Source organism: Anguilla rostrata, chromosome 3 (assembly GCF_018555375.3).
Source record: "Anguilla rostrata isolate EN2019 chromosome 3, ASM1855537v3, whole genome shotgun sequence".
Taxonomy (NCBI): domain Eukaryota; kingdom Metazoa; phylum Chordata; class Actinopteri; order Anguilliformes; family Anguillidae; genus Anguilla; species Anguilla rostrata.
The window spans coordinates 55,675,484-55,687,947 of record NC_057935.1 but is presented as its reverse complement, the minus strand read 5'-3'; the positions used below and the strand labels follow the sequence as shown (position 1 = coordinate 55,687,947).

At 40.0% G+C, this 12,464-nt stretch overlaps 1 protein-coding gene across 10 annotated transcripts in view; it reads left to right on the top strand.

Annotated features, from left to right (window-relative positions):
- Positions 1-574: 574 nt before the first annotated feature.
- LOC135251197 (rho guanine nucleotide exchange factor 9) overlaps positions 575-12,464 on the top strand; it is a 78,720-nt gene continuing 66,830 nt past the window's right edge. For 9 of the 10 annotated variants that reach the window (XR_010329099.1, XM_064328384.1, XM_064328383.1 and 6 more), the window contains exons 1-3: positions 575-756; positions 2,539-2,680; positions 3,298-3,410. Coding sequence is in view for 9 of the 10 variants with exons in the window: in XM_064328384.1 (XP_064184454.1) it covers positions 727-756; positions 2,539-2,680; positions 3,298-3,410 (285 nt within the window). In the remaining variant the exon portion in view is untranslated. The remainder of the gene's footprint in view (positions 757-2,538; positions 2,681-3,297; positions 3,411-12,464) is intronic. The other variant, XM_064328381.1, reaches the window with a different exon arrangement.

The following is a 12,464-nucleotide window of genomic DNA, read 5'->3' as shown; positions in this document are numbered from 1 at the left end:
CAGGTGTTTGCCCTCAGTCCTCACGCCTTGCTGCCCCTGCGACTCATCTCACTGTAATTAAATGGGGTGGCTGTTCATGGATGTGGAAAACGGGCCCAGACGCTCTGTCAGAATGGCTCACACTTCCCAGCCACCTGGGTCTCGGCAGAATGTTCCCTGTCACCTCGCATTCCAGAACGCGCTGGCTGCCTCCAGTATCACTGTGCATCATTTTGCGCATGAATGTGACTTTTCCAAGGAAATGGCCACCGCTCAACATAGTGAAGTCACGCTAAGCACAAATATAAAATGGTGAGGTTTCTGTGCCGTTTTGGGGTATTTTGCTCGTGTGTGACAGGTGGCTGCCACCAGTATAGACATAGTGTAAGTCGGTCTCATTTCTGAGCCTGTATAGTTATAATCATTTTTCCCCCTTAACTATTGGCTGTACGCTAGGACGTACCGGCTGGGCTTTGTTTAGGCAGGGGCGGTCCAGCCGACCTTGGCAGTGTCCCGGAGGCGGCTACCTCTCCGACGAGGAGGAAGCGCCGGCCGGTCTCCGCGTATACGCCACAGTTGAGCTTGCAGTGTCCCGTTCTGGAGGAAGGGGTGGTGTTCTCGGGGCAAGACGGGCACCACTCTCCGCTGTGGAAGCGGCGGGCCGGCCCCGACGTGCCGGGCGTGCCGGTGACGAGACGACCGCTGACACGCAGGAGACCGCATTCTGTGATAGACGGACGTGTCCCCATGGAGACCGAACCCATGCACCCTCTCACAGTAAGACATGTCCCCCACTCTGCTCTCTTCCTGGTGTGTGGCCAGTGGCAGAATCTTTTCCCCCGCTGTATGATCTGTCTTCTTTCCTCGCATCAGGACCAGACAATGTGCGTTTCCATAGCAATTGGCAAAAATTATTTTAACCCGTAAAACAGATGCCTCACTGTTGACCATTCAAGAGGAGATGCCACCTATCCACAATTATGTGGTAATAAGAGGCTACGTCACCCCCACCTCCCCATATCCCCCGTTTATTTCTAACTTAGCAAACAAAAACATGAATAATATTGAACCCTCAGCACAAAGCTCATCATAGTCATTCCCAGTGGTGTCATTTCTGTGCTAAAGCAGCGCTTCTTTTGTTCAGGTTTTTATTCTAAGGCTCCCAGCTCAGCACTTTGTATAATCCAGTGAGGATGTGACAAGCCAGGAGCTCTAAGCCTGCGGATAGACTTCTCCATCCTGTGCTTGTCACAGAATGCACTCGGCATGAGAGGGCTAGAGCGGCGACCATCTTGATGCTCGGTTTGAGCAAAGTTGCGTAACAGATACATTCTATTCAAAGAAACATCTGGCCCCGTAAGATAAGAACGGAGACCCGCGTCTGAGTTCATCATTTCATTTACATTGTGCATTCTGTGTGATTCAGTCCTTCTGCATTTATGTAGTGCCGCTAATGGGCATTAAAGATAGCCAAGCGGTGACCCCTGCTTGACCATTTTTATTTTTACTCTCAGTACAGTTCTTACAGATTCAGTTGAAAAGAAAAACTAATTAATCGTAAATAATAAATATATACATCTTATATGAAACGGCATGTATGTTATCCTTGTTATTGTGAGCCACGTGAATTTAAAATGACTCTAAAATAGCATGCAATTAATTACTTGAATATTCCTCTACATATAATCATTTACTGCAACAAATGAGTATCTCTCTGGTAATAAACATATGAGTTATGACGTGTGAAGCTTGTGTTCTAAACATAGACTCGGAGTCTATTTTCTCAGTCCCAGCTGCATCCACATTGCAATGCAAAGCTGTGATTTTATTGTAAAACCTGGCTGGTTTGCCGTAAACCATGTGAGGTGACTATCTGACAGTAAATATGAAACCTCAAACTGAGAGCAGTAGAATGGAGATGTCTGCCCACAACCCGTCGCCCACTCACTGACAAATATAGCATCGCCTGCTGATGAATCCACATCTATTGGCTTTAGCTGCAGTAATGAGGAGACACCAGACTCTTGCACGCTGTAACAGTGCATGCAGTGGGATACCTTAACCAAAAGGAACCAAGTTCTGAGCTGTCATCTTTTCCCCCCCTCTCTCCTGGTCACGCTCCTGCTTTTATCACTTTCGTGCTTTCGTTCCATCTTTTCATCCGTCCATATCCCAGGGCATCGAGCCAGAAAATCATCTGCTTGGAAATGATGAATGATTTCACAGTTTGTGTGTCAGGATGTAGCCATGGCATGTGTTGTGCAAAGGCCATGCATTCTGATCAACATGGACAATTTTTATGCTTTCTTGGACTGATTGCACTTATGCGTTTGAATATTATGTACACATTCATTATTATTTAAGGGCTATATTGACCAGTTATTTTAAAGGATACATTGCGGGAGGATATGAACATTCAAATCTATTTGTCCATGTCTGCCTTTCTGTCCATTTGTGAAACAACAGTCAACCAGTCTACTATTTATGTATCATTACATTTTTATCATAAGCTGCTCCTGTTCCCATGAATATGTCCTCAATTTGTCCTGTGACTGTCAGCCCATGTCCCGCCCCCCTGGCCTGTCTCCACGGGATCCTCCAATGAGGGCTACACTGCAGAGGTGTCTGTCCCTCCCTCTGTCCCAGAGCACACCCACCGGGTTGGAGCGAACCGGCTGGACTCCTGCTTCACCGCGGCCAGGTCACTGCTTCTGTAGCACGTATCTCTACCACTGTGCCTTACATAACATTATCCTGACATTCCCATAACATTTCTGCCATATTAAGAAAATAAACATAAATGAATGCAGATAGTTATATGCTGATAATAAACATGCACATGAAGTATAGTTATAATTAGAGTTGCATTGGTATGCACATAAGGCATTGTCTAAAGTACATGCACATACAAAGAGGTGTAATGTGAGAGGAATGGAGGGTTGAACTGTACCACTTTTGTTGAAACCTACAGGCTTAATGAGCATACTGTAAAACTGCTGCACAAACACAAAGGGTGACTGGTTGGGATTCCCTAATCCTACAGTTCTAATAATAAACCAAAAAAAGCATGTGCAAACAAATATCTGTAAAATACACTATGCATTTTTACCAATATCTCATTTTTGAGCATTTTGAATTTGATTCTAGAGTTTGACTTGATGCAGCAGAGCTGATCTCAGTGCAGCATTCATTTTGCCACAGTGGGACACACTTGTGAAAAGCATGGGTGTCTGGGTAATGAGGTCATGGATTACAGAGCAGAGGCCTTTGCTTGACTAGGGATGGCTGAATTGTGATGTCAGTATCTTTCCCTTGCAGTAGACGTTGCACTGAAACTTCAGTCGGATGCTGCCTGGCTGCGGGATGGACACACGGGCACCACCAGGAGGAGGCTGCTCCGGCCTGGGTCAGAACAACTGCACGTGAACATCGTGAGTCACGGTCCTCCTGCCCCACCTTAACTGCACCCTCCCCCCGCCCAACTCCAGATCACCGTCACGAGTCACAGTCCTGCCCCCAAATTACTGCTCCCCCTCTCTAGCTCACCCGTCCCATTTCAGGCCAGCATCGTGCCTGCAACAGTTCAAAAATAGCTGGGGAGATGGTTCTTAGGATGCAGGGGAACATTATTAATTGATCCTATTTTTACAGCACGCTGAGTGGATTCAAACCAAGCAAGTGCGATGGCTGGTCCTTGTGAATACTTAATACGTATACGCAGGTTGTTTGCGAGGTAGAGAGGAGACACTTTTCTCTCTTTTTGAAATATTTATTAAGGGTTTGATATTATGTGGGTGAGATTTATCTCAAAGTTGCTGTCTTCTTTAAAAAAGTATACTCCTACATTTTGGGTTTGGTCAAGGTGACCTTGGAATTTGGGTTATAAAGGTGAGCCTGGGGGCCCCCCTGTTGATGTACTTCACTCAGTGAGGCTAATTGCATATGACATGATATCCAAAGGCAGCATCCACCCCCCGGTCTCTCTCTTCCACTGTGATGTCTCAGGCTGGGCGATTTTAAACTGACGGGACTGCCGTCTCACCGGAATAGAGCACGGCTTCCTAACAACTCATTATGCTTCACAAAGGCTCTGGCAAATGAGGCGGAGTATTTGCAAACGAAACATACCTTGAGGGCTCTTTTTCATAGTGGCACAACAGATTTGCACATCTGCAATTTGCGAGTGTGTATGTGTGTGTGAGTGTGTGTGTAAGTGCGTATGTGTGTGCGCAATAGAAACTGATAGTCTTTCATGAAGGAGACCTTGTTTGAATTTGATCTTGAAGTGATTGAACGTAACTCAAAGGTCTCTCAGAAATAAACAACATTATGCCAATCTATCGTTAGTAAAGTGGCTGCCATTGTGCTTGGGTTTTTTTTTACAAAAGCATTAGTCATGTGTAACTTCTGTCTTGCCCACCATCGGTGGTTTTATTCATTTTAATCTCCTGCCTTTTAAACTGCCACTTCAAAGGAACTCACACTTAATTCCTCCCTTCCCCACAGTGTACCCTGGTCACCTGACTCAAAAACGAGCTTCACTTATGAACCACCTGATTACCTACTTCTCAAAAAGGCCCTGTTGCCATGACATAGCAGCCTTGTTTTCTTTTCTTGCTTCTTTCTTTAGAATTCCTGTGTGAATGTTTGAGAGGGAGAAAGATTTGTTTTTATTTTAATTTCTCTCAGTCTTTCATTTTCAAATGGGGAAAATGGCAACTCCTGAAGTACTGAAGTATGTAGGGTTGGTCTGTACAGCGCAGTGCCGGAACTTTAAACAGCTATGACTGCAGGCTGCAGATCAACCCTTTTCTAGCATTGTCGTCTCGATTCCTTTTGATTGCTCCACAAACCTGGGACACTCATTTTCTGATCTGTCCTCAGTGGTCACTCAGCGGTGCTGTAAGAAAAAAGAGCCAGTTATTTTATAGTGTTTGTCAGCAATAGGTGTGACAAATTCTTTTTTGTAGAGTTTGTCAGCGTCAGAGTCAGTGTGCCAAGATATTTACATTCAGTCTACTCCAGAACATCTTTTTGGGGGCTTGTTTATTTGTGTTTAGATTTAGTAACCCTGTTAGCATTAAATGTCTTCATTTTAATTTGTGAGTTATTTAAGGACAATTAAACGCGATTCTGTGGTGATCGTATTATGCAACTGTACTTATTAACAGATGAGTCAGCATCGCACAAAGAAACACAGGACAGAAGATGGGGAAAAAATGAAGAAAAAAAAACATAGGGATGGAAAAAACCCTTCTCTTCTATTCATGCGTATTAATTTAATAGCTCGCTGCCCAGATGTTAAGGTGGTGCCTGTCTCCTAACAGGAACAGTCATGTTTCTGGGGTTCAGGCCATCAAAATGCCTTTGAAGTGCCGGCACTAAGCACTCCGGTGTCCCTTCTGAAAATAGGATTATTGTCCGAGGGAAAGCATCACCGTGCGACAAAATATCCCAACCTGCACATTCCTGTGACGACTCCGCGCAGTTTTGGGATGCTTCTTTACTGTTTGGCTAAGAGGCTGTCGGTAAGCCACTGCTCTTTATTTCCACTTGTTTCTCTCACCATGTGAGCGTCATGCCGTTCCGTGTCTCGCGCGCTCCCTTGTATTTACAGCCTGCTGATTCCCGTCCTCATTTGAAGCGCTAAGAACATATTCCCTGTGCATAATGATGTGAGCCGTGCTTGCTGTCGAGCTTGATTTGATTCCTGTCTCAGTGCACTGCATTGATTTTGGCTCCCTTCACTCACACTGTTCCACTTCCTGACTGCATCTGTTGACTGAATCCTATTTTTAATTGTGTATTGTTCAAAGTGAATACCCAACACTGGGACAAACTCTAAATTATACCACTGTGTAAAAAATTCTTTATTAGCTTATTGTTTAGAGAAATACAATATTCAGCCTATGAGTATGTAGGATTTAGTAATATATTACTGTAATATATTTTTTCTTCAGGATATAAAGGATATGTAGGATCTAAAACAATACAAATGCGGTTTATCACATCGTTTCTGTTTACTTTGTTTCAGGCAAGTGTGCATAGCTTTATTGCTTTTGAAGAATAATTTATAACTGCAAAATTATAAATTAAAACCTCCTTGCCACATATAACATTTACATGTTTATATTTGTATATTTTCATTGAAAGAGTGATTCTCCAATAATCTTTCAAACACTGATTTAATAAAACAATTTAAATTGCATTTATTTGAGATTCAGCTTGCACACAGCGGGTTCACTATCTAGTTGTGCCATCTGTGATTTATAGTTCTTTATTTTTAAAAAGGGGTTTACTATAATAACCTGCTAATTTAAGGTCTGTAACTAGCTACTGATCATGTATTCAGCAATCTCTGAAACATCCCCAGTGACTGTTCACCGCTTCTCTTATTCATGTTGCTCCTCCATCTTAAAAATGACTATTCTGAATATTTGAACATATTATGTAGTTGTGTAATAGTGGACCATTGTTTTCAGTAAAAAGCTAGCTATCCACATTAGCTTGCAAGAGGTGCTGTATGGCTGCGGCAGCTATCTTCATGTCTCTGGGTCCTACACTCTGGGTCAATAGTAGGATATTTTGTTGTGTTTGATTTAAGAAAATGCAAAACATTAGACCCATATCCATTTAATAATGTTGGCATGGGTTTGATGTCAAAATTGCAAATTGGCCCTGCTATGTGTAAATTTGAGCCAAAAGCACATCTGTAATCCTCAGCCTTTCCTGTAAATTCAGGAATGTGCACTCATATACTTATGTATTTGTTCATAAGTGCATGGTTAGCAGCCATGTCTTTTCGGTTTTAAATCCACCAGGTGAGTTGTACAGTGATTGTGTCGGAAAAAAAACAAACAAGCAAAAACAAAAACAGATTCTTCAGAGGGCAGGTGCACTCAAAAGTACAGAATATCTTTTTCACTAAAACCCTCCACCCCTGGGTCTACAGAAACACGTACGCACCAATTCTCATTATAGACCTCATTGGTATCATCTGCATCTGATTCTGGACCATGGTGTGAATAACTGCTCTAAACTTAGCCCCATTTTTGTAAATTTTCTTTTGGTACTTTTTAGCGCTTATATACTATGGGATTTTTCAAAGTGAACAACAAAGTTAAATGTGTGTGTCTGTAGAAAACTATTCCTTGCTTGGTTGACACAATATTACCTAAACATTACAAGAAATGAATAATGTGCTGATGCCTCCCACATTCTCGGACTGTTTAAGTGATTAGAGACCTCGGCATATATTAATTAGCAAAGTATTGTTCTGGTAATCATATTTCCATCAGACTGAAATGAGTAACTGACCCCCAGCAACGCTAGGGTGAAGTATTGATCCAGTGATATCATTTGGTCTGCAAGCCATTGCTCAAGATGCAGAATCTACGTACATTTTCCAAGCATGCCGAGGAAGACTGTACTCATACATACACTTTCTCTCACACACACGCGCACGCACACACGCACACACGCACACACACACAAAATGGTAATGTCAATTTCTTTTCAAGACTGACAGCCTGGTGAAGTGGCAAATTTTATGTGAGTACAGGACTTCCATACTTGCGTATGTGGTGCAAGCTCGGATTAATAGATCTCTATAGTTGAATGTCATTGACTTTTAGATACTGTCAAACAAGGATTAATGAATTTTTCTAATTCCAGAATGCTGATGCTGAACAGTGCACAAATTCACCTCATATACTGTAATTATTCTGTGACAGCCTGCAATCTGTTTCCTTGTCATTGCGTTTCATGTGGGCTAATTTTGAAATATTGCCGCTGATGAGTTAAATTAATTTTTTTATGTTTACTATTTGATTTATTGTTTCACAATGTTCATTTTATACCTATTTTCCCATTGAAAAATAATATTTCATAAATAAGCCTTTTCAAAACGATTTGTTGAATGAACGAATTTTTGCATATTCACCTTATGCAAGCTGTCCAAGGGTCTGAGTACTTTTTAAAGGCAGATAAAGGCAATCGCTTCTTACAGAGTTCCCCTTTCAGCCAGCCTGAAAAGTGTCACTCTGGTTCTGACAGACTGGCAAATGTGACCTTCACTGGGATGTGCATAGAAGACAGTGAGCTGTGGTATATTTGAGATTTCTGAAAATATTCCTACCCAGAAAGCTCAACCAGGGTCTTTCCTTGCCTGCTCTACCATGCAGAGTTCTTTGATCTGTAGATCTGTGACACTTCTGTCTTGCCCCCGCTGGTCCACGTTACAAAGCCCCTCAAAGCATCTAATTAGACATTAATCTTCAATCTACTCTGCCTCATTGTGACTGCCCCTCTTTCATCCCCACAGCTAAAACCTATGCTTTCTTATACATGAACACAATTTAAGATAAACCAGGCTGTCTTTTTTTAAGTAAAGTGAGTTGTTCATTTAGAGCCATGTTGGACCTCGAGACACTTTATTAAAATGACTGGCTTTTGCAACTGTATTGTAAAAGCAGTTGCATATGATTGTAGGATTACAAAATGTGTTTTGAAGGTGATTTACAATAGTGCTAGTGGAAAGTTGATGATAAAGTCATTTATTCTGAGTGCATTGACTGGGTGTCTGCCATCTTCCAAGCAGCAAGCATAGACATTGATGCAGTCTAATTGCTTGTGCTACATTGCTAATAATATTTACATACCTTTTCTGAACTTTCAGGTTGGGAAGCTCATTAGTTAATGATGGAAGAGGGAAAAATAGAAATGCTAAGCCTCCTCTGGATACTGATCTAAAGACGCTTTGATGACAGATGTACACCAGTGCAGTGGCTTTAAATAAACTGGCTGTCAAAACGAATCATGCACCTTCTGTATAAATGTGTACCAGAACAGAGCGCTGTTCTTTTATATCTGAAATGCATAATGGACTCAATGCTTTTTGTTAGATTAGTGAAGGCAGAATATAGTATTTACTTTTTGTAGATCACACATAATACGCAGAATTGTGGGAAATAGATTAGGTTACATGGAACATTTCACAAAGGAGTAATACATAAGTGATCAAATGGGTGACTATTCACCTTCTCTGTAAAGTGCTTGATCCATGAAAGGTGCTAAGTCATATCCACATATGATTATGATGATGGTGATTATGATTATGATGATTCTTAATAATTGCTGATGATTCTTAATAATTGCTGATGTTTCTTAATAATAATAATAATAATAATAATAATAATAATACTTATTATTATTATTATTTTGTAAAATAATATTTTTATATATATCGTAAAGATACTTTTTCTGGCTTAATCTATTATTTTATTAACCACAGTGGAGACCTATTATCTTTAATTCAGGAATACATTTACAAAACTTTATGTACTTCTGAATTATGGATAGAGAGTTTCATTTACACATGTAATGAATTTTATATGTGTTTGTCTGTTTGTGTTATATCATTCTGTTTTTTGTGAGCTGTACCTATTTCCTGTAGTATAACTGATGCACTATAACATGGTCAAATAAAGTTTTCATTTTTTTTTTTTTAAGAAAAAATCTGAATTATTTTAGGATACAAATTGATTTCTCTGTCAAGACATATTAGAGATAAAAGCCAAAGTGGAACTGAGTTCAATAGACAGGTCTCTGGCAGAACTTGCTTACCCAGTGCTCCTCTAATAGAAATATTCATAGGCCCAGAGACATGAATGTCCTATTTTAAAATTACATTTGTCAGAGTTTTTTCATTGTAAAATCCTCTCCCCTCAATGCCGGCTCATTTTTTTCTTGCTGATGATGGCCCATGAGTGCTGTAGGGTGCTGGAGATGTGTTTGCCGTGATTATTATCACATTATTTTCACGCTTACGTAAATAGATTTTGGTGAGATTAGCTGGGTGAACGCAGCAGATTAATAAATGATGCCCTTAAAATACCAGGGATGACATATCAGCTGTATCTTCTCTGCTCTTATACTGTGGAACCTTTTATATGTGTATCTATGGTGTTATCCAGAATGCACCTGCATTACATTTATCACTGTGTATTATGACTTCATGGTCAGCAAATGGATCTCTACACAGTCTGTAGAGATGCGATTTTGTGATTCCAGCAGTTTTTCCTTTATAGCCAACTGGAATAGCTGAAGTGTTATTCAAGGTTTAACAGTTTGAGGTGTTTACTGTGAGAACATTTGATGCTTTTAGACAGTCACACAGTAACCATGGCTGAGACTCCACCTCCGTATTATATTGTCTCACACATAGATAATTTTGTATGTTATTGTCAATTCACCAAATAGCTTGTTGGTTGTTTTTTATACATGTGACAGTATGCTTACTGTAAATACAATTACAGTACCCATCTAAGTTCTGTATATTGTGAAATGTATTACTGCAACTTGCAAGCTAATTGCTGCCAGCAAGTTACTTTAAATTTTACAGTATTCCTATTGCAGTGTATATGTTGTCTTCAGTTGCCTCTCCCTGCCAAACTTTCTCAAACTAACCATACAAAGTGCCTTCTCCAGTGAAAAAAAGTTATGCTAATATTTTATGGAGAGCGGTTTTGTCTTTACATATTCAGTCTTGATATAAATATCAAAAGAACTGAGTTCTTCTAGAACAGTCCTAAAGTATACATATTCTAAAAATACATTCTCTGTTTATCAGTACTTATGATTTGCAGTTTGCACTCAACTTTTGAGACATTAAAAAATATTCTAGGTAGAAGTTGACAAGAATATAAACCATATTTCTTTGAAAGAAATATTTTGTAACTAAAGCACAAATCAAAGAAAGCTGATTTGCACATGAAAACTCTCATGAAGCACACTTAAATTCTTGTATTAATGTAAGTTCCACTTGAATGGACAGAACACTCATTATTGTGCTACTGTAGGGGATGCAATTTTAAACCAAAGCTAACACATCTGTTAATACAGCACCCGCCGAACAAAGGTTATAGAGCACTTTTAAGGATGGAGCAATTGCAAACCCCTATTTCATGACATGCCACACTCCTGTCTTAGATATGTGCCATTCTTTGTATCACTCAAGAGAACTTCTATCACTAACAGTCTCCTTGCTGTATGTGTGGTGATCAGTGCCCACTACCACATCTCAGAAATCTTTCTTGATGATTTTGCGTACATTTTCTGGAATGCAAAGCTAATCCAAGTCTTCATCACAGTAATATGACACATATTTACGACACGGCACTTAGATCAGTACTAAAAGGTTTGCACAGTTTCTCACACTTTGTTTTGAAAATTCTCTTATGGATGGATAGAGGCTCTGTTAGCATATTATCCTATTATGCTGAGCCATCTCATTCTTGGAACAGGAGCTTAACTTATGTGTCTACCCTTTTATCTTTGTTTATTTATTTATATTCTGAATATATTGATGAAAACTGTTACATTCTGAAAAACCTCACTAGTCCATGGCCCTATGGTTTACCCTTACTCTCAATGCTTAATGCATTTATTTTGTATTTTATTTTTTATTTTAAACTACACTTGCCCTTGCTGCAAGTCCTTATGAAGAATAACATGAAGTCAGAGGTCACTTGCCTCAGTGTTAAAGCCAGTCAGTCTTTGCTGAAGGGATAGACAGATGGATACACCCTTCAACATAAAAGCATAGAAATCATTGCTTTTATTATGTCAGGGTGACCTGGCTTATCCACTGATTTCATGTCACTTAACATTATGTTTGAACTAAGCATGCTAGCCATTTGCATTCTAAGGTACAGTGTTTACAAAAGAGAGAAAAAAGTAATAAAATCCAGATATGTCACAGGTTGGCCTACGGCAGTGAGAGTGAATAACAGTCTTGAACATTTGGATTTTTTAACACCTGAAGGGTTACCCATTCTGCTGTGGAGCCCATGGTCTCTGCTGCACAGCCCTGGGTACTGAACACTGCACAATGCTGCAAGCCTCATTTATATTAATCATCTCTCTTGTGGCATTGTAGCATACTTCTGGTGCAGAACCCATGTGCTGACAGCTGGCTGTTTAATGCAATCTGTTCCTGTGTTCCTGTGTCTTTAGATCAAATCTTCTGTCTCTAAATCCAAGACTTAAGGTGCTTGAATGAAGCATCATGTGAATACCATGTTACATGCACTGAAAACCATTGTTCTTCAGTGGAGCCCTGTCACTGGCTTACTTTTCATTGTTTGTATTGATGCTTTTGTCTAAAATATTTTCTCACATCTTTTGTGAGCCAAATTACTGAGCTTTGTGATATTCAGCCCTTCTCAAATCAAAATGTTGGGGAATACTCAGTCATTAGAAAATCGAAAGAAAATGTAAACAAAACTAAACAAAACAAAATGGTAAATTTAGCTAGAAAGCTGTGTGGCAAATCAACATATTAAATAGCAACTTTGCAAGGAATATTGATGAAATGATTACATGCATAACTAGTCATCACTAATGTTACCTACATGAAGTGAACATTAGCTGTTTAGCTAGCTAGACAGTTTCATATCTGTAGCTTAGTGTTAGCGCTATTCTGT